This window comes from Malania oleifera, chromosome 10 (genome assembly GCF_029873635.1).
Source record: "Malania oleifera isolate guangnan ecotype guangnan chromosome 10, ASM2987363v1, whole genome shotgun sequence".
Lineage (NCBI taxonomy): Eukaryota > Viridiplantae > Streptophyta > Magnoliopsida > Santalales > Ximeniaceae > Malania > Malania oleifera.
Window position 1 is genome coordinate 75670727 of NC_080426.1, and position 23632 is coordinate 75694358.

At 37.6% G+C, this 23632-nt stretch overlaps 1 protein-coding gene across 1 annotated transcript in view; it reads right to left on the bottom strand.

The window, feature by feature from the left end:
• Nucleotides 1-23632, bottom strand: part of LOC131166151 (phospholipase D gamma 1-like) — a 51724-nt gene that overhangs the window by 10324 nt on the left and 17768 nt on the right. Inside the window, exon 7 of the mRNA XM_058124464.1 lies at nucleotides 18230-18378. Within this exon, the coding sequence (XP_057980447.1) occupies nucleotides 18230-18378 (149 nt within the window). The remainder of the gene's footprint in view (nucleotides 1-18229; nucleotides 18379-23632) is intronic.

Sequence of the window (23632 nt, forward strand, 5' to 3'; positions counted from 1 at the left end):
CACCTTAGTCAATTGGCCCTCTCACATTATATTATGCCCAATCGATCGGCCAGTGCCTTTTGGCCATTTTAGTATACCCCAGCCGACCAGCCTTATGAGGGCCTTAATAGCCCAACTGACCGGCCTATCGAAATGGCCTAGTTTCTAAAACCCAGCCGACCGGCCACATATACACTAGAGAGCCCCAGTCGACCAGCCTTCAAGCCCGGCCGACCGGATCATAAGGCCCGGCCATCCGTTTCTCGCGGATTGGAATTTCGCCAAAGACCAGCTGACCGATGCTTTGCCCAGTCGACCGAACCTCTCAGACTTTTGAAGGTAAGCCTAAGGTCAGCCAACTAGGACCTTCCCTAGTCGACGGGACCTCTCGGGTTGCCCACTTTTTAGCCAAAAAACAGTCATTATTTTTTAATTGAACAAATTAGTAAATGCCTAATATGTCCCTAACGGTCATATTTTGGGAGAACTCTATAAACCCTCATAACTCTTTTATTAACCAATGCTTATATTGAAAATCCTCCCAAAATATTTGTACTTTATTATTCTTTCTCTTACATATTCAAGCAAGCATGCTCTTTTTATTATTCCTTTGAAAAATCATTTTAAAAGAGCTTTGATTATTCTTTTACTCCCTTCACTTGCAAATTTATTGCATTTGAGGGTTGTTGGAGAATCATTTATTTGGGACATCTATTTCATCATCTGAAGCATTTACTCTCATCTTAATCCTTCATTTTGAAAATCATTTGTAGAAAGTAAAGTTTGAGTTTTTCCACATATTTTTCTTGATTTTTGGAGAAACCTTATATGGCTAGTGAATTTTTTTGCACATCCATTGCAAGATTCAAAAGCTCACATTGTTTTTATTGCAAAAATCTTTTTGACCAAAAACCTTAGCTTCCCTTGAACAAATTTTTATTGGGGTTAAAATTTTTGAAGTATTTATCATATATATTTTATTCAAAGATTGCAAAAGTTTTATTGAGAAAATTACCATACTCTATTGAGCTTAATTTTATATCATCTAAGAGTGCTTATAAAACTTCATTTTGTACATCTCTACTTATTTGAGAAGCATTCATATTTGTACGAAAATTTATTTCATATCTTTGTATTCCAGGCGTGGCCTAAAGAGGGAGACTCTACTTATAAGGAGACCTGGTTTGGCTCCACCCAATAAGTGAGCTAGGGAGAGTCCACCCTGTAAGGGGAACCAGTTTGGTTCCACCCGGTAAGTGAGCTAGGGAGACTCCACCCTGTAAGGAGAAACGGTTTGGCTTCACTCGGTAAGTGAGCTAGGGAGACTCCGCCCTATAAGGAGAAATGATTTGACTCCACCCGGTTAAGTGGGCTAAGGGGACTCCACCTTATAAGGAGTATTGTAAACGGCGTCGCTCCGCCCAGTTAAGTGAGCAAAGTAGTGGAATCCTTGGGTGGTTGGCCCAAGGTGGGGACGTAGGCAGAATTGGCCGAAGCTCGACAAAAATATTGTGTCTGCTTTCTCTTCCCTACTCTATTTAACTTCCGCACTTTAATTTTCGCACATGTATGCTTGATTATTTATTGTATTGATTGTTTTACATACATGCCTTAAATATTTGTGGGATTTGAGAAGGTATAGAAAGGCCCTAGGTTGTGTTATACCGACTGTGGTCCAGAACAAAACATATTTGACCTAGGATTTTTTTAAATACCCAAATCACCCCCCCCCCCCCCTCCTCTTGGGAATACACCATTACTGTCAAGTTTGTCTTTAGTGACTTTGTTTGCTAGCATTCATACTTAGCTTTCAAATTTTTGGATCATATCAATCATTTCCAATTGTGTGACTTATCAGCTTTTTATCCTTTGAATGTTTTGAACTTGAGGTTGAATTTTTTCAAACCAAGAGAGAATAAAAGAGAAGTCAAGAAGTTGGTTACGGGCAAAATTAAGACATTTAGAGCTCATTGCATTTACAATATGAATAGGCATAATCTAGGATAGTTGGATCTAATTATGTAATCTTCAGCATTTTGGGATTCACAGTTATGTTTCATTTATTAAGGGTTTGCTATTATTCCCTAAATTATGTTTCCTTATTTAGTGAGTTGCTATTATTTCCAAAATTATGTTTCCTCATTAGTATTAATAGAAGCAAATTGGAATATTGAGCATTAAGCCCTATTGAATTATGTCTTTATTTTGCTTTATTTTTCTTAATTTAGTATTAGGAGAAAGCCTATTTATGCCTAGTTTGACGCCCCTGTGGCTTCTAAAAAGAAAATTTTACAAAGGAAATCATAAAAAAGGGCTTGATTGAGATTATTATAAAACTTTTCTCACACACCCCCCCCCCCTCGGGGCCCACCCCTAAGGGCGCATGCGCGCATGTGTGAAACAAGGAGCTGTTAAAAAGAAAAAAAAAATTGGCCCCGAGTGTTCGGTAGAAAAATCTACCTAACAATATTTAAAATGACTAAACTAGATATGTGTTTTTAGAAATGTAATTAACGCACTGATAATTTTGTAGTAATTTGAAGAAAAAAAAAAAAAAAAACCTAACGAAAATACTGGAATAGAATAACTTGTTGGGAAAACATGAAGCTTTTAGCTTTTAAAACTTCAAATCTGCAGCTTTTAACCATTCTCCAGAAAACCTAAAAGCTAGCTTTTTTTATACCTAGTCATAGTCATCAAATCGAGATTCAAATCGTGAATCAAAATTCCAATTTTGAGAATTGAGAATTGAAAATCGAATCGAATCGAATCGAATCGTAAGATTCAGTTCTAATTTCCAAAATCAATTCTAAATGATATGCACATATTGATACACAAACAAGTAAAATAGTACAATGCATTTAAATTTTGTCTGTATAAAAACCATAATTCATGTGTATGCTTTTCCTAAGCAAATGAAAAGTAAGAGAAATGAGCCAAGAAATATTAATAAAAAAATGAAATTGCTGTTTAAGGGAAAAAGATCAAGAAAAAAATAGTAAAAAACTGAACTTTTGATGTTTAGCAACAATTAAAAAAAATATTTCATGCATATCATTTCTTGAATTAAAAATAAAAAATAATTAACTTAAAAAATGATAATAATTGAACAACCTAATTAAAGATCCCCTGTTTGCATTTTAACAACACAAAAAAACATGAGTACCACTTTAGCAGAGTGTTCTGCCCCATCTTCTCAACAGCGCAAAACTATACTCCTCCAAGAGTGAAGAATGGTTTTGTGAAGACAATATAAGCCCTAAAGTTCTATTTTCTCCTCTCTTTTTTTAGCACAAAAAGACACAAATAAGGAATGGAAGGTATTGTTTAAAAATAAAAGGAAAAAAAAAAAAAATGAGGTATTGAATCAGTCGTATCTATCAGGATATAATAAGCCTAGAATCGTGTGAATTGATAGATTCAAATTGATTCATAAGGTTCGCAAGGTTAATCGATAGATTCGGAAATGATTTAGTTGTTTTTAGATTCGGTAGTATGATTCGAATCGATTTGGCTTGGAATTGATACGAATCATATGTATTGAGTCGTGAATCGTAAGATTCGAACAACTATGTACCTAGCTTTTACTTTAAAAAGGAGAAGTTGAGGCAAAAGGGGGGTGGGGTTTCAAATCTGTAGCTAGCTTTTAGCTTGTTGGGGAAAAAAAAGCTACCTTCTAGCTTTTAAAAGCTTCAAATAAGTAGCTTTTAAAAGTTCCCAAAAAACCTAAAAGCTAGCTTTTAAAAGCTATGAAAAAAAAAGAGAGAGAACGAAAGAGAAGTTGAGGCAAAAGAGACGGGGTGCGAGTGCAGTTGCAAACTCACTCTAAAAGGCTTGATGTGTAACTGTGAGAAGCTGATTGGAATATTGATCAGTAACCCCAATTGAATTTTGTCTTCATTTTTACTCTTAATTCCATTTATTTTCTAGCATCTAGTATTGTCCTGGACCAGTGAACCATTCACCCCATCTAGCATTAGTTTAGCATTAGGGTCCTTGGGTGTATAAGCAAGTTTGGATCCCTAGAGCTTGTATTGTCCAACAAATTAAGAACATATGTTCTCTTTTACAAGACAATCTCCCTATGAAATCTAGTTACCTTAATTCCCAAAAGGTACATCAATGGGCTTAAATCCTAAGTGTCAAACTTGGTCTGTAAAAATTGATTCAAACGTGGTGTACCTTGACTTTTAGCACCCATGATGACATAAAGAATCAAAAGAATCTTACCTGCAACATTATGATGGTAGAATGAATCATCTGCTGTACATCTCTGAAGACCAAAATCAATCACCATTCACTGAATAATCTTGGTGACTGCTTTAAGCCAGCCAAAGACGTTTTTAGACAAAATACCAACCTTGAATACAGCAAGCAACAAACCACGGACTCAAGAATGTTACTCCAATATAAACCTTCTTGTGAAGATTACTATGTAAGAAGGAATTCTTCAAATGCTCTTGGTGTAAAGGCCAATGGAATGTAGTGGCTAAAGAAATAAGCAGGCAAATTGAAGTGTGTTTGGCGAGAGAGAACATATTGACATACATCCCAGTGTAGCAACAAGAAGTTGCACAAACTTAAGAATAGAGATGGATGTAAAAGTAAATACAATAGTAATAGGAAGGTGCCAAAGAATCTTAAGACACAATATTGGGGATAGGACGCTAGTACATGGGCATTTATCTTTGTGAACAACAATATTAAGATCAATGTCACAAGACACTGGATTTGTAGGATGCTAGTACATGGGTATTATCTTTGTGAACAACAACATTAAGATTAATGTCATAAGACACTGGATTTGTGGACAAAGGAACCAAAGTTGGAGCACTAGAATTAGGTTGGGTCTCGCCTACTTTGGGACTCTGTTGCATGCATACACTTGCAAGTTAGGATGATCTAGACGGCCAAAGGGACCCGACAATGTTGAAGCTGTTGGAGGACAGACAAGGCAAAGACTTAATATTGAGTAGACTCAAAGAAATTGACATCAGTCACGACAAGGAAACTTTTCAATTTAGGAAATAACACCAATATCCTTCTAGAGTGCAATAATACTCGAAACACAAAAAAATTTGAGAGGATGATGATCCAATTTATCAATCTAGGAGATAACTGTAGAAGAATGAAAGGCACAACCAGAGAAAATTCTCATTATGAAATAGGTCAGAGTATGGTACTTTGCCTTCAAGGATGGACAATTGCATCCAATTAATAAGTGAGCAAGGATCCAGAACTGCATCACTTTAAAACACTTTCGGTATATTTATTTGGTGTAACAAACTGCCAATGACTTTGCGAATGTCTATTTTCTCTTTTCAGCAACCCCATCTTGTTGTGGGATGTGAGCACAAGATGATTGGTCAATCAATTCTTGAGTCATAGCTGAATTACTTGCTGTATATCTGAAATAAAATATAGAATCAAAGAAGAAAATACATCACTTAGGGTTAGGATCAAGAGAACAAAAAAAAAGTGGGCTCATATAACTTAATCACTAAAATAACATATTTTCTTCTATCACTATCCCCTCAAGCTGCAGGTGTATAAATATCTCCTAACCCCATCTTGTTACAACCATTAGAAAAGGTGGGCTTAATATAGGCTTTGTGAAAACATTGCCTCCCTCGTCCACAGATTTCACAAACGGAATCCTCACTACCTTCTTCAGCACAGAATCTCTCACAAAATGAGAGTTAACTTCAATGAGCTTTGTCCTCTCATGAAATATTGGATTGCTAATTAAATGGCATCTTGATTATCACAAACATATTTATTGGCTTCATTACCAAGAATTGCATCACTGACATAAGAGACTTCAGCCACATAAGCTCACTCACATCATGTGCCATAACTTGATATTCTGCTAACATTAGATCTTGCTACAGTAGTTTGTCTCTTGCTATGCTTGGAAACAAAATTACCTTCCACAATAATGCACAATATCCGATAGTAGACCTTTGATCATCCATAGAGCCATCCATAGTAGTTAAAAGGCGTGAGGCACAGAGAGGCGAAGGGTGCAGCGCCTCATCACAAGCGAGGCGAAGGGACCTGTAAGAGTTGTAGGGAGGCGCTATGAGGCGCACTGATGAGCCAAGCGACGTGAGTCGCGCCTGGAACTTTTCAAACCTGTTAAATAAAGAAATAGTCAGAGCATAACGAGCCCTAGACCTATTCGACTCGAACCAACAAGAGAGCCAACACGAAACCCTTCTTCTTCGACCCTTCGAAGCCCCCAACCCTTCGCAAGTTCGTCTTCGACCCTTCGAACCAGCATGAGCTTCATGAGTTCGTCTTCCACACTTCAAACCAGCAAGAGCCCTTCGCGAGTTCATCAGGAGCTTCGTGAGTTCGTCGTCGACCCTTCAAACCAGCAAGAGCTTCATGAGTTCGTCTTCCACACTTTGTTTATCTTTCAAGTGCTCACCATCTAGTTACTCTTTGAGCTTTATTTCATAATCATATTGAGACTGTATTAGCTTGCTATTTTCATTGTACTTATTCGCTCATTTGAGGAGCATTCCTTGAACATCTATTTTCGTTGATTTCACTTGTAAAGGCATCTCTGCCGATTGAAGGAGAGAGGTAACTCCACCTACTGAAAGGAGAAAGGCAACTCGGCCTAATGAAGGAGTGGGGTGCTCTGCCCAAGCAAAGGAGAGAATCAACTTCACCTACGTAAAGAAGCGAGGCATCTCCACCTAGTGAAGGAGGGATTGTAAAAGGCATCTCTGCGTACTAAAGAGAGAGGTTTCTCCGCCTATTGAAGGAGTGCATAGTGGAATCCTCAAGTGAGTTGCTTGAGGCAAGGACGTAGGCAAGGATTGCCGAAGCTTGTAAAAATACAGGTTTTATTCTCTCTTCCCTAATCTCTTTAATTTAAGCACATTTATATTTGTTTATATTTATTGTGAATATTGACTGGATTTGCATTGGTTGATCACTTGATTAGATTGTGGTTAAAATTGTTTATGTATTTGCATTAATTTCTTAAATACCCAATTCACCCCCCCCCCCCCCTCCTCTTGGGACTACACCATTTCTAACATTCTTTACACATAATCGGTATAATTGGCGAACCAAAATTAACTGCCAATGAGATCAATACACGAACAAAATTTAGTCAAGCAATAGGAGCAAAGGTCTCAAAATAATCAATACCATATGTTTGGGAATATCCCTCGGTAACTAAATGAACCTTTAGTCATTCAATAGAGTGGTGTAGACCCAGTGACCCCTAACCAACTCCTTACTAGGAAAAAGATCCACCAATTACCATGTCCCTTGGGTGGTCAAGGCATTCATTTTTACATCCCTTGCATACATCCACCCCAAGTTTAGCAAGGGTTTCAACACGTGAGGAAGGGATAGAAACAGAGGAAATAAATACGGCAGAATAATGCATAAGGTGGAGAACTGAAACATAATGAGCAATAGGATAAGCAACTAAGGACTGCTAAGTGCATGTTCAAGTACGGAGTACCTTCCTAGCTAGCAATAGACAAATCCAAGTCACACTGGGATGCATTCCACAACCAGAAATCAAAACAATGATAGGAAGAAGAGGTAGTTTCATAGTGGTATTAATGTCCCCTCAATTGTTTCTTCTGAGTTAGCAACTGCTGGATTTTGAAGAGTAAAAGATTTTTGGATAGGGATAATAGTAGGAACATAAGGATCAACACACAAGGGGGGATTATAAATCTATGAAGGACTCAAATATATTCATCCAAGGAGGACCCTTCACCTTGCACAAGAGAAATAAAGTGTCCCTCCTAAAAAGGTGACATCTGCACTAACATATTTCCTAGGAGTGTGTGGAGATCATAACATCTATAACCTTTTTGATTTCTCGAGTACCCAACAAAGACACATTTAACAACATGAGGAGAGAAACTTGTCTTGACCAATATGTGCAGCATGAACAAAACATGTGCACCAAAAGACATGAGGTGCAATAAATAACATCGATGTTTCTTGGTACACAATGGGCAAGGGAATTTGTCCTCCTAGGATGTTGGAAGGCATCTTGTTACGCAGAAAACAGACTATAAGAAAAGAATCAGTCTAAACGGTTTTAGAAACATAAATATGAAATATTGGAGACCATGCCATGTCGAATAAATGTCTATGCTTTCTTTCAGCTATTCTATTGTGTTGGATGTGTGTGTGTGTGTGTGTGTGTGTGTGTGTGTGTGTGTGTGTGTGTGTGTGTGTGTGTGTGTGTGTATTATAACAAAAGAAATTACATTAGATAGAAAGAAGAGAAGGTATAGTGTGCAGGGACAAGAAGTCTACCATAAAAAAAGAGATAAAAAAAAAAGGAAAACAAAAAAACACAAGAACCCAAAATAGAACTAAATGAAATTATCCAAGAAACCCACTTTTCAAACCCTTCCCATCATAATTTACCGAACTCTTCAAATTTGCTAATTCCTTTTAACCTTTCAACTTTCGACTTTTACCACCGTCTAGACGCACTTTGTTTATATCACTCAGCTTTAAATCCATTTTATCCATAAGAATTTGAGCTTCTAACTCCTTAGAAATCTCCTCCATTGGTGTGAGCAAAATTCCATCCATATGCTGAAGCTTATTCAAACCCATCACAATCAAAATTGAAACTCCCTCTGCACTTTTCAACGGGAGTGGATGAAAATAAGATAAATTCCCTATTTCATCGTAAGAGCCAAACACATACCCATATTGTTTGTGAATCTCATCCAACAACAAACCCCTAGCATAATCAAAATCACTATTGTCATCACTTTCTAAATCTGAAAAATCCTCTCATTTCTTTACCTCCTTACCTTTTCTAATCTCATTAGAACCTCCGACATTCTTTTCAACTTGAGGAATTTCCACAATACTAACTCTCCTTTAGAATCTCTCCTTAGTGCTTTGTTGTTGATTCACCAAAATTTTCTCTCTTACCTTCAAATACCACCTTCATTTCAGCACCCAAACAGGACGCCTTACTCATGAGCATAGACCTTATTACCTTCAAATTTATTCATGTAAAGGCGACAATCATTAGATTTCTCCCCCAACCCTACTTTTTTTTAATTACTCTTTTTCACACTACCTTCTAATACATTATTAGAACTTATCACAACAATCTAGAAGCGAATTTGTTCTTCTAACATCTTAAGCTTCCTCCGACTCTTGATCAATTCGATTCATATTCTTAATAACTGGAGGCTGAATATTTCTACTAAGCTGAGTTTGAATAAAAATTCCGTTACCAGAAGGTATATCTTCCTCCTTCCTAGTACTTGTCTTCTGAGAAGTAGGAGCAGTATTTTGGGTATGTCCAATAGATTCGACATAGCAGTACTTGGGTACTTAATTTATGAATTATGGGCCTGCAAATCACCTGGAGCCTTTTGTGCGAAGCTCGTTAGAGGAGAACCTCCCTTTGGATCCAAATTAAAAACATGCATCACTCTTTCTTAAAGATTGGGCCTTTTCAAATAATTGGACCAGTTTCGTCAAAAATAACACCTCCTTTATCAATTTCTTGGGCCAGGTCCAAAATGAGAAGCATGCATCTTGGCCCAAACCTCTTCACTGCCTCCTCAACTGATCATCTCTGCACCATTGGAAACCCTAGCTTCCTTCTTGCACCTGTCAATCGAAACCGACTGATCTGCAATGGCCCTAGAATTGTTCAAATGCAGCTTGTCTCCACATTGTCGACACAACTCTTGTTTCTCAACCTTCAAACCCTGCTTTACGGAATGGGCTTGAGTACTGCAGCCATCACCTTCATGATTTTTGCCTACCAGCACCTCCTAACTCCACAATCTTAGTCATGGAGAGTTATATGCACCTACACTTCCAATTTCCTCACGAAAATCTTTCACGTTCTCGCAGAAGACACTTATCACCCATTGCCTTTTTCACCCTGATGAATATAAAATAAAAAGTTCTTCCCTTTCCATCCCAACCCTAACTCCAAATACTTTCCTACCTTCCTCCATTTAATCAAAATCCAAAGCTTCGCGACAGCCAATTAAGCTGATCGAAACACCTTTTGCATGTGGTAGAAGGTAGAAGCCATCAGCGAACCAAGACACAGTCCTTGTGGAAAACCTAACCCACCCATCCCGAGAGACATTGTTCTTGACCACATGTAAGGATGCAACCTCTCCAGGCTTATTTAATCGCATCTTCAATCTAGATCAATCGATTCAACATCGACTACCATGAGAACTTTCATAACACAGAAAAAATTCATGCACACAAGAGAGAGAGACAGAGAGAAACATCACAACTTTTTAGTCTTAGTGGAACGTACTCTTGCTCTAGTATTTGTTTGTGTTGGGGATATGTACGTACACACACACACACACACACGATGTTTGATGAATTGTACAAGCACATAAACTGAAGCTCATTTTGATAACATTCAAGTGCATTGCTAGATTGAAAAAATTGAATACCAATGCCAAACTGAGTTTTTTATTACTTGGTAGAATTAAGTAAATACATTAAAAATCTTAAGACCTGTCTTTTAACAAATAGATCCATGTCTTATGCAAAAAATCATCCACAAAGGACAACATGCTTTCCTAACTAACATGCAAATCACTCGAAATGAAAAATAGTAGTCTTGAACATAGGAAATACCTGTTTTGGTTTTTGAAGAGACGGATGACCCAAACAAGTGTGCCACTTATCAAGAGACACCATGAGTAGAAATTGAGGAAGTGATACAACAAGAACTATATATATGACCACCACCATCAAAATAGTACAAGCCGTCATTCTCAAGCCCTCCACTAATCCTATTCTTTGTTTAGAGATTATGAATAACACAATCAGAAGGAAAGAAGGTCACTCAATAATTATGAGATTTAGTCAATTGACAAACTGCTAAAAGGTTTAGGAGAAATTTAGGCATATTTAACAAAGAGGAAAGAGGTACAAGGAAATGAAATAATATTTCCACAACAAGAAATGAATGAATATTTCCACAACTAGAAAAAAAAATAATAATATTGTCATAATGCCAAACCAGTGTAACTGAACTGTTGGCAAGAGTAACCTTAGAGGGTAAAGTAGTGGATTTCAAGGACTAAAATAAATTAGGACTGCCTGTCATATAGGAGGGGGCACCAAAATAAATAACCCTGGGTGAAGATAATGACGAGGCAAGAAGCTTTACCTAAATGGGCTAAAGTAGCATTAGATGAAGACTGAGTTTGGAGTTGTTGAACCATGTGGACAAGATTGTTATTACTCAACTCTCTAGTAGAGTGACCAGGTGCACTTTTAAGTTTTGACAATGGTATCACCTTGGCAAGAGACTTATTAGCCCATGTCAGTTTCCTATGGAGATCCTAATGACGATCAACAATATGGTTGTTCTTACCACAATGTGTGCAAATGGGGGAATTAGGGGTGGCAAAACAAGTTCGCGGGGCGGGTCTGGGCAAGTCATAAATGGGTCGGATCGTAAACAGGCCGGATCGTAAACAAATCGATGTTAAACAGGTCACAACCATGCCAACCCTAACCCACCCGTTTATTAAACGAGCGGGTCACGGGTTATTTAAAAATATAACTTATTTATTTAAAATTTTTTAAAAATTTTCATATAAAATGACCTTTTTTTTTTTTTACAGCCTCTTCCCTGCACCTGCATGCACCCCATCGTACTCCTCCAACCTCCTCACCACCACCCTAACATCATATTTCTTCGTTACCGGAGGCGGCCAACATATCTTCTTCACTACCATTATCTCCCTCCCACCACACTAAAAAACACAAAAACCCTAAAAACCCCGCAATGCTCTTTAAACTCTCAAGAAAAACCTCATGAATCAGCAATTAATTTACCACCGAACCGCATCAAAGACGTACCGACGAAAATAAAAAGAAAAATTTTATAATCAGAGGGCAAGTGAGGAAGAAAGAGAGAAAGAGAAACAGAGAGAAGGGAGCGAGAATCGGGAGTTCAGATCTTCGAAAATCTTGAAGAGAAGAGCTGCAGAGATTCAATGCGGTGGATAAAATTTGAGGAAGCCTGAGATCTATGGCGAACAAAACAAAGAAGGCTAGGAGTAGTGGGAAGCTAGGAGAGAGCTTCAATAAGGGTTGCAGCATTTGCTAGGGCTATGAATCTCCGATGAAGCAAACGAAGGAAGTAGCCCGTGACGCCTTGCTCCACTCTTCACTTTCTATTTCTTCTCTGGTCCCTCTCTCTCATGCCAAACTCCAGCAAAGATCAGAGTGGTCTTCGCACTCTCACATTCTGAATTAATCTTTATGGCCGGGATGGGTGGTAGAAATTAGGGTTAGTTTTGAAATGTGTATATATAGTCAAATAAACCAGGTGACCCGACCTGAACGTGGGTTTACTTGTTTATAAACGGGTGGGACATGGGTTGACCCGTAAATGGACTAGTCATAGGTCACCCGTCGAGTTTCGACCCGTTTTGCCACCCCTAGGGGGAATTGCCACGACAATTTCCTCGTCTTGATGAACTACCTCTTCCATGACCGCTTTATAAACCCTATCCTCGCCTCCAACACTTCACTTACCGTGATTGGATGTGGTGTTTACCATGGTTGAATTATCATGGGAAGATGTTTGAGAAAAAGATTTCGAGCCATTTTGGTGATAAGTTGGATTCTAGCATGTGCTTCGTTCATGGATGATATAGATTAACTGGCAAGAATCAGATCACGGATGAGTTAAGGCTCAGGACTCAACTCAGACAAAAACTTGGCACCCAAAATATCTGCCCTTTGCCTCTTAATTGTTTCAACGTCAGAGCTAACTAGATGACAGATGTTGAGCTCCTCCCACATAACATTCAAAGTGCTATAGAACTCACTAACGGACCTATGTTCTTGATCATATTTAAAGAACTTCTCACTTAGGTAAAAAACATGAGTTTGATTTTTATCTTGTGAGAAGCTTCCATGAAGATCATTCCATGTGGCCTTGGTTGTTCTATGAAACGTCACATTGCAGCAATTCATGGCTCCATGCTATTCCTCAACTGCACAAGCAATATCTCATCCAATCTTCATAATCCTTGGGAGTCCAAAGGCCAAGGGTAATGCAAAAAATAGTTGGACTTCCCCTTTGTGTTAATTTACACATGTACAGCCCAAGACCACAATAGGTAGTTGGAGAATCCATCCAATTTGATGACTGTTGGTACATTAACAGTGCTGTAGAGGCCATCAAAACCACCCCTTATACACTACAATCATTACACAACAGTATCCCAAATGAATAGCAAAGCAACTCTGTAAAAACAAGCAGCAAACAAAGACACAAAATATCACTCATACACGAGCACAGAACAGCACTCCAGATCTTAAAAACTTCTGGAACTTCAACAGGAAGCTACAACCACAGAACTGAATTTCCAGTATCTGAGGAGGAATCAGAGACATAAATAGTCTCCCACTCATCCTATGAAAGTTGGTGTTCAGCATAAAGAGCAGAGAAGGGCACATTTTGACCACACAAAACAGAGCAGACCACAACAAAGTGCCACATACACTTAAACAGCAGTGCAGACAGTCCACAACCAACCTGGCAGCATCTAGAAGCATAGGCAGGCATAAAAACAGAAATCAGAGCATCATAACAATATCATCACTGGACAAGCAGTCAGAGGAAACATCAGAACAGCAACAGCAGTCAGCAAGAAATAGTAGGGTGCTGCCTTTACATGAGCGAACTGCCACAAGCCAGTCAACACCGACAAGGCAAGTATGGCTCCCGGATAAGAGTCGAAGGATAAAAAAACCCTAAATGACACTATCAAATCAGAAAAAAAAAAAATCTCTACTTTTAAGGGTTGACAAGGGAGAGAAAAGGAGAGGAAGGGAAGGCTGTAGCTACATCAGATTAATCAGGTTCAGAGAAACTGCTCTGATACCATGTTGTAAATCTGAAACAAATTGAATATTAAATAAGAAAATACAGTGCTTAGGTTTAGAGATGAAGAGAAGAAGAAAAACAGAGTCAGCAGTTCTTTCTGGAGCCTTACATACAGCTCCAGGCCAGCCCTTTTATATATTAATGAGAATAAAAGATTCAAGGACAAAAGTACCACCACTCACACAACTTAGTTACTAAAATAATATATTTTATTTGAATAGTACTCTTTAGCGACAGACACATTAAATGTCGCGTCCCTGTTCTTGGTGCGTGACCAGCCGTGACGCCATCTAAAATCCCATGGAGTCACTAGGCCTAGGCAAGAATTTATTTTACAAATCATCATCTGGAAACAAGTTAAAAGCCAATAAAGGGTGAACATTTGTAGAAAATGCAAGACATAAATATATATTTCTTAAGCAACTAAAAACATTTTTCATTCAGTGACAAGCTCTTTACATTGGGCTGTACTTTACATACAACATTTTCCACACTCCCTAGTCTACATAAATAACGGCCAAAAAAATGAACATACACTTAGTATCCAATGAACATACACTTAGTATCCTTATTGTATTCCTGCCAAACTGTAACACATGTTAAAAATGGTAGTGTATCTTGAAGAACTTAACATGTGGAGCTCTCCCTCAAATTATTAACGAATAGGGCAAACAACCACAAGCACAGTAGACATTCTTATTTCCCCCTTATTCAAATAAGGATTTCAATACTTAACATAGGATTTCTTACATGCATGCATAATCATAACGTGCATGAATACACTTTTCATTTAGTCATATCCACACTCTTCGATCAAAGCAAACTGTTCATCTAAAGTTACCATGCAAAACATCCAAATAGCATGCATTTACACATTTTCTTTTCAACATAGTAGCGCTGTCCCAACTAAGTGCACAGTTTTTATCTCCAACAAGTGCCAAATTCCAGCTTGGCTAACCACCGCAGGAGGTTTAAGGCATTTCATCCAAGGGAGACACAATCCCTACTTGCTCAAATTCCAGAGTTTCACAGCCACAACAACACATGTTGCCATCTATTTCACACAATAACAATTCAACACATGCACACACAAGTTTTGACATAGCAAGTAAAGCCATCATCCTTACAAGATGAATATCTATCACATGAAAATTTCCAACAAAACAAGATAAGCAACTATGATAACCAAAGAAACCATATATGCATTATGCAACCATATCAAGTAATTAGAGATTACAAGCTTAAATCTTCCCTATTAGGATTCAATTTTATGTAAGTTTCTACCCTTGGTTCCTTTAAATACCCAAAGTACCTAGGTGAATGAATAAATATTAAGAACACCTACCTTGATTTTCAGTTTCTTCAACTTAGTTTAAAGTTTCCCTCCAAATTTCCTGTATTTTCTCTTGATTTTCTCTGAATTTCCCTGATTTTCTGCAGAGTTATCTCTCCCTTTCTCTCTCTCTCCCTCTCTCTCTCTCTCTCTCTCTCTCTCTCTCTAGAACTAGGGTTTTCAGCAAGAGTTTGTGGTATCCTTTTCTGTACTCAGGCTGCTTCACAGGTCTGGAAAAGTCAAGACAGCAGCTGGCAACACGGGTCCTGCAATGCTGACATCTATGTGCTATGTGTCCCCTGCTTTTTTTCAGAGTTGCCAGGTGGCTGCGGCTGGTTTATAGTGCTGCCAGGTGTCACACCTGGTTTCAGCATGCCCCAGCCTTTTTTTTTTCCTCTTTCTGCCCCAACTCCTATGCTGCTTATGTTTTAGCATGACCCTCATAATTTGCTTTCATCTAAGCCCCTCCCGCCACTAATAATTCAAATGAAATTTCCAATATCGGTTAACACAACTCAAATAAATGAATAACATGGCTAGTATGAACTTATTTATTGCAAAACAAAGCAAGTCATGCTAATTTATCAAAGTAGTTTAAATTTACCGTGGCCTAAAGGGTATGGTTATCACAACTCTCTCCCCCTTAAGAAATTTCATCCTTGAAATTTCATCTGACCTTTGGCTGCAAACAAATGAGGATATCTTTCAGCCATGTTGATTTCTGATTCCCAGGTTGCTTCTTCGATGCCATGGTGTTGCCATAGTACCTCGACCAAAGGAATAACCTTTTTCCTTAAGACCCTTTCCTTCTTTTCAATAATCTGGATAGGATTTTCTTCATAATTAACATCCTCCCTCAACAGAATATTGGACCATTCAAGAACATGACTCAGACCTAGTTCATACTTTCAAAGCATCGAGACATGGAAAAAGTCGTGAATATGAGCTAATTCAGACAGCAACCTCAATTTATGTGCTGTTTTCCCAAATCGTTTGACAATTTGAAATGGCCCAACATAACGAGGTTGTAGTTTCCCCTTTTCCCTAAATCTAAATATCCCCTTTCGAGGTAACACCCTTACAAATACAAATTCCAGTGGCCGGCTTCTTTTATCAGCACAACTCTTTTGTCAGCTTTGGTCTGCGAGAAGATGGTGTCTTACTTGCTTAATCTTCTCAGTAGTTTCTTGAATAAAATTTGGACCAAGCATTTGATTCTCCCCCATCTCTGCCCACGATGCCGGTGATCTACAAGCATGGTCTTAAATAAAGGCCGCGACCATTACATAACGCCATTACGTAACGGTTTTTTGGGTTACTAATACTGTTACACACCATGAAATTGGTGAGAAGAAAAATCACAGCCGTAGCGCCCTTCACAAACCGCAACCGTTACGTAAAGGCCGCTACGGCCGTTACGTAACTGCTACAAGACTGTTACACCAAAAAATTTATTTTATTTTTTTCTTTTTCTTCTCGCTTTTTCCCTCTCTTTCATAAATCATTCTCAATATACCATGTGGCGAGAGGGAAAAGATTATAATGAGGATGACAATGATACAAAATTTACTATTTCTTTAAATACTCACAATAGATGCATTAATTAACAATTTGAAAATACTAGTTAGGAAAATATTTTATTTGATAATATTAGTAATGTGATATTTATGTTCTATATTTTTCAACTTCAACCATCTTTCTTTTCTAGCTATCATATATTTGTATTATTTGCATGTCTTATGTGTCTAATATATTAATGAAGTGTATAATGTATTTTGTTCTATTAATTAATTTAGCACACATAAGAATTTATCACAGATAAGAACAATGATACGTATAAATACACACACACACACGTAATTTTTCTATCAATGGTGGTTTAAAACAAATGTAAACTTGTTGCCCTTACCAAATAACTTAGTTACTCGAACTAAAGGACCCAAAATACGCTAAAACTCTTTCTAAGAAGGGCTAAAAGCTTAAAACATGCAAGTACGCTAATATGCACAAGGTTGTGCACGCTTCAAAAAAATTCACGCCCGTTACACCCACTTCCCATTATGTAAGATCCTCTACTCCCGCCACCCGTTACTGTTACATTACGCTACCCGCAACCGCGATTTAAAACCATCTCTACAAGGTCTCCCATGTAGAGCTTCATAAGGTGCCATACTTATACTCGATTGGAAATTGTTCTTGCAGGAAAATTCTACTAAGGGTAGATGCTCACTCCAACTCCCTTTGAAGTCTAGAATGCAAACCCTCAACATATCCTCTACGATTTGAATTACCCTTTCAGATTGGCCATCTATTTTAGGATGCAGGCAGTGCTGAATTTTAATTGTGTGCCCATAGCCTTCTGGAAACTTTAACAAAATTGAGCTGTAAATATTGGATCTCTATCTGAGACGATAGATAATGGAATCCTATGTAGCTGTACAATTTCTTTTATATACAAATGACTTAGCCTTCCAAGTGAATCAAAAATCTTGATAGGTAAAAAGTGAGCTGATTTTCTGATGCACAAGAACCAAATGTAAATCAAACATTATAGCAAGATCATAAATACTAAGCGCACACTAGGGATTGACTTAATGGAAGGACAATTCCATTTAAAATCAAACTTAATGGAAAGGTATTTTTCACATCATTCCATATCAATAACTTGAAGGTAATTTTATCAATAGAGTCATCCCCAAAGAAGGCAGATGCCACTTGCTTTTAGTTGAAAAAGGAAGTTTGTTCAAGAATCACAGGCTCAAGCACAGAATTGTAATTTTCACCTACTCACCATCTTTTCCAAGATGCACCTTATATGGTCGACAAAAGACCATGCTACAGGCAGATAATTTTCAGCATTCCCTAAAGCAGCCATAAAAACATACACATCATGCTGATCATGAAGTATAATGATATAAACATATAATAGAAGCATTTTTATATACTATATATCTTGTTTAACACATGTAAACATTGACATAGGAAGTAGTGAGCTGGCTTGCCTGCCAAAATAGAATCCTTTGTGTAGCAGCTCCTGTTGGAGCACCCTCTGGCCACATTGGAATAACAATATATGCAGAAAATCTCTCATTTGCTCTGATTTTTTCCGCAATTTTAAGAGCAATTTCCATTGGAATCAAATTGTTAGCACCTACAAAATTACAATGTGCTTACAATTCTACTCATAAGCTGCAGTTAATAGAACTTGTATGCAGTAAAAAAAATTTTAATAAAATAAGATTCAGCAGCGAAACCACATTTAAAATTCTATCATTTGCAAATTTTTCATACTATAGACTGCCAGTTTTCCATCCTGCTATCTGCTCATGCATTACAACAAAGCAAGTAGCCACTTGTCATGATGGTTCTGTTACACTTGAAAGTAACAAGTGTGGCATGACACAATGTTCCATCCTGTATAGAAATCGTGCACTAAAACCAACTCAATTTTTCAGTTTGTTTTGAATATCAAATTTCAACATCTATGTATCATATAATGTCCAATGTAGTGTCATAGCACTTGCCCACTACAAACAACTCCATTTTTCAGTTTTATCGGCCTGGTTTCATTGAAGAATATATTTCAAATCCTTTCTAAACTCTATTGATATTGAATTGTCTTGAGAGTACTTTAAGTACCTCACAACATAAAGTAGGATTGAGGTTCACTACGTAAATATATAATACTTCAAGGATGCAATTTGCAGTATTAACTCCTCAGATATACTAACATTTCCTAGTTCTAGAGCTAAAAAAAGCATAAAAAGCTCTTCTTTAGGGGAGAGTGACTAGTTATCCTACCATGAGCGCCAGGGTTGGGTCCTGCCTAATTGTAGGTTGCTCCCTATGTACTCATCATGTGTAAAATCTTCCTATGGATGTATTGTTGCTTGTTTCTATTAATAATACAAGTACACCAATTTCATACACGTATATTCTATCACATTTATTGCTTGTTTACTTGCATTATGGACGCCTACCATGTGTATGTTGCCCATGTGTGCTACATTATTGTTGGCTACAGTCAGGATTCACAAAGGTGCATGAGGATCCATAGAGCTCAAGCCCAAGCCTTCCTATTTTAGAATGAATCAGTTGACCACAAGGAAATAAATTGAAGAGATCCACCCTTCCAGAGTCATCAGGGCAGCAATCCATTAGCAGGAATACCTAGTTAGTGGAAGGGGTTGGGAGAAGAAGAAATCATCTTGGAGAATGTCGAAGACCTACAGTTCTTTTTCTTTTTTTATAATAAAAGAAATTATATTAAGAAAGAGAATGTGCAACCGTATTGAGGATACTAAATCCTCAAAAAGAAGATAAAAAACAAAAATAAAACTCAAAAAGAATAGAAAAAATAAAAGCAAAACAAAAATAAAATCTTCTATGATCTTCCAAGAAATTCCCTCTTTAATTTCTTCCTAGTTCACCGAACACTTCAAATTAGCTAATTCCCTCTGAACCTTCTTCACCTTAGATTTGCCACCATCAAGCCTAACTTCATCTCCTCCTTTGATCATACAACTTAAGGCCCAAGTTATCCAACAAACTCTAAGTTTCAATGTCCTTTCCAGAAATTTCTTGAACTGGAGTAGGCAAAATTCCATCTTTAATCTTATGTTCATCTTTAGTGACCTCATCTTCAAACTTATTAATTCCCCAAAATCTTCTATGATCATCCAAGAAATTCCCTCTTTAATCCCTTCCTAGTTCACCGAACACTTCAAATTAGCTAATTCCCTCTGAACCTTCTTCACCTTAGATTTGCCACCATCAAGCCTAACTTCATTTCCTCCTTTGATCATACAATGTAAGGCCCAAGTTATCCAACAAACTCTAAGTTTCAATGTCCTTTCCAGAAATTTCTTGAACTAGAGTAGGCAAAATTCCATCTTTAATCTTATGTTCATCTTTAGTGACCTCATCCTTAAACTTATTAATTCCCGCTAAGCCTTCTAAAGGATGAGGCAGCACATAAGATAAATCCCCGAGGTGATCAATAGAAGAATCGGAAGAAAATCCATACTGATCCTAAACATGATCCAAAAGTAAACCTTTTTCACATTCAAAATCACTACTCCCTACGCCATCCTCATCTGAAACATCTCCCCATCTCTTATTATCTTTACTCAATTTGCCCCCTCTCACTGATTGGCTCCACCACTATACGTAGAACACCTTTGGAATCTCTCTTAAAAATTTAATGTGTTTTCTAACCTAACAAAAATCACTTATCTTCATTAAGTTTCCTCCCTTCAAAACCCATTTGGACTTCCTTACGGTGGATGTAAAGCTTTCCACTCCTCGAGCCATCTAAACTGACTCCCTTACCAGCTAGATTTACCCAAAAAAGAAGTCTTAGTTTTCAAATCACAAGAATTTAGATTCTAAGAAATAGAACCCCCTTTCATCCCTTAAACCCCCCCTATTATCATTCTTCTCCTACTAAGGAGAAGCAACACACCTTCCTACTTTCATCATCTGCTCTTTACTGTTATCAAAGCATCCCTCCTCATGATCGTCATAGATGTTGTTCAAAGAGGAGCATGACTTAGGGCTAATCGGAACACCTTGTACCTCATTTGACGATGAGTGAAGTTCATCTTGCTGCTGCTCTGAAGAACATTGAAATCACGTAACCTCACAAGTCTTGGTTGGACAGGCTACCTTATGGTGAGGGGACCGTAAAGACTTCAAACCTGCCCGTTAAATTGGCCTATCTACACTTTTTCACTACTGGAGCCCAATGTTAATTCATGAGATTGCTATTGGGCCTCCTTAACCAACAAGCTCAGCAAAGATTTCAAACAGCCAGCCCAAGCTTATATTTTAATAGACAATAAGCCAGACCCAGCCCACTCAATCTTCATCAATCCGTCATCTCTGCAAGAAACCCTAGCTACCTCTGTTCTCAATTGCCAACAAGAGACATTGCCCTTACCATCGTTGATTGTCCGTGCCTAGCTGGCTGAATGAACTTCTCTTGCATTCTTCCCAACAAAAAGTGTAGACCACCTCATGCACTCATAAGAATTGTTCGACCACCACCATCACCTAGGCTTCTAGAAATGATCTAACTCCATAAGTGATCATAAATCATAAAGTCGATCTTCATGAGTAATTTGCATAGAAGATTGAATACTCTTTAGCTTCTAAGTCGATAGGGATGTCAGCAAATTGAGTGGAGGAAAAAGTCATAGGGTGGCACCCTAGGAGACAAATATGGATTGTGGTTTTATTGTGTGAATATGATATACTTCAAGGATGTACCCTAGTTCTAGAGCTAAAAAAACATAGAAAGTTCTTTAGGTGGAGTGATGAGCCACCGTACCAAAATATCTAGTAACTAATAGAGATGGGATTCTGTCCCATATACTTATAAGACACTACCTACATATTCAGTTTGTGTAAACCCCTCTTACAGATGTATTGTTTCTTGGTTCCTTCAATAATACAGGTAAATCCATTTCATATATGTATATTTTGCCCATGGTTATTAATTGTTTATTACCTTATGGATACCTATGCTCCATTGTTGTTAGTATATCAACTAGTACTATCATCGTGGTGCATATGGCTTATGTTATCTAGGGTAGCTTGCTTGGAAGAGTCCAAGACTAGCACTGCATCAGTCCAACAAGCAGAAAGAAAAAAACTCGGGTTCGTGCACCACGATGCCATTGAAAAAACTCATTTTAGATGTTGCTAAAGCTTGATATACATTGTTGATCCATAACTTAAACAGCTTAAGCTTTTAAGTAAAGTGGTAATCTAACATGGTAATAGAGTTATGGTTGCCAGGAGGTCCTGAATTCTAGTCTTGTTGCCCATGTTTATTGTTTTTTTTTAACCAATAAAGAGAAATTTTATTAAAAAGATGCATCAAGGGCACCACCTAAGTACAAAGGAAACAAGGAGAAACATCCCTCACTGAAAATATCTAGAAAATCATGGATTTCAAAGGAGTCCCTCCCCCTCCAACCAGCCCAGAATTTCAGCAACAGATCATAGAAATCCAACTGTACATGACAGCCTGAATGGGAGAAATAGTTCCTTCAGAGGCTCTTTTGTTCCTTTCTCTCCACACTGCCCAAAAAATAGCAAGGGGAATGAGAGAGAGAGATTTTCTTCCTTCCTTCCTCTCCAGCCACTTGTTGCCTGCATTTATTGTGTGGTGATTAAAAATTATATTGTTCCCTGTAATGGGTGTTATTTATCGTTTTTTTATCTCTCCACATGCAATTGGCCACACACATGCCGGAAGTGTTAAAGCTTACTATACAATGTTCGTCCACAGCCTAATAGTTTACGCTTTTAAGTGAAGTGGTAATCTAACACGTCATACAAAAAAAATAATGCACATCTCAAAATAACTAGTCTATCAATATGCACTTACTAAAATGTTAAAAATTCAAATTCAAACATCAATCTTGATACATATAAACTACAAAACAATAAATATTCGAAAAAAATACAAATTGTTTCTCAGTAATTGATAATAAAAGAGACCGAGCTTTGTCATAATGGTAAGTGTTTTACACCCAAACTTATTTCGCAAGTTCAAGTCATAGAAACAATATTTCCAAACGTGGAGGTATGGCTACATATGTCATGCCCTCCGTAGACCTAGATACGGCGAGGGAGCCTTGTGCACTGGGTGGTGCATTTTTTTTTTTTTTTTGTAATGGATATTAAAAATACATATAAAGTATATTTTTGCAAATGTATAATGCATTGATTTAGTCCAATTAACCATGGCTATTTATTTTCAAAACCCACAATTGACCAAAAATGAAATTTTCCAAGCTCAAACTGAGCTAAAGAATTCAGTTTACCAATTTTTGTTTCAATTTGGTTTGGTTTTGCAGGATGGCTCAGTTTTTGATTCTGTGTGCCCACACCTAAGTGAAATTGAATTTGGATCATGCATACAAAAAGCAGTACCACTAAGTCCTTTCTTTTCTTTTCTTTTCTTTTTTGGCACATGCTGCCCAAGTGGATCTGGTGGAGGACTATTTTTGCTGCCTTTTAAACAGCTTTATATAAATGCAGATTTAAGAAATTACAGTGGTTTTTAATTACTTTGGGGAAATTTTATAATTTTTCATTGTTTTGGGGTTATTTGTAATTTTTGATAGTTTTATCTTTAGAGTTCCTTAATTGCCTATAAATATAGGCTTATAGTTAAGGATAATCAATTTTTAGATGATTAATTGAGGCTCACTTCACACTCTCAGCATGTTTCTTTGGAAAACATGCAGCAGGATTGGCTGGCATTACTTGATTTATCTTGTGTTTACTTCGTTCAGTTTCTTTCCTATTGTAATGGGAGGATATCATGTTCTCCCTGATTTTTCCCCTCTCCCCCACATCTGATTCTCTTCCTCTTTCTCATGCCTTTCTTC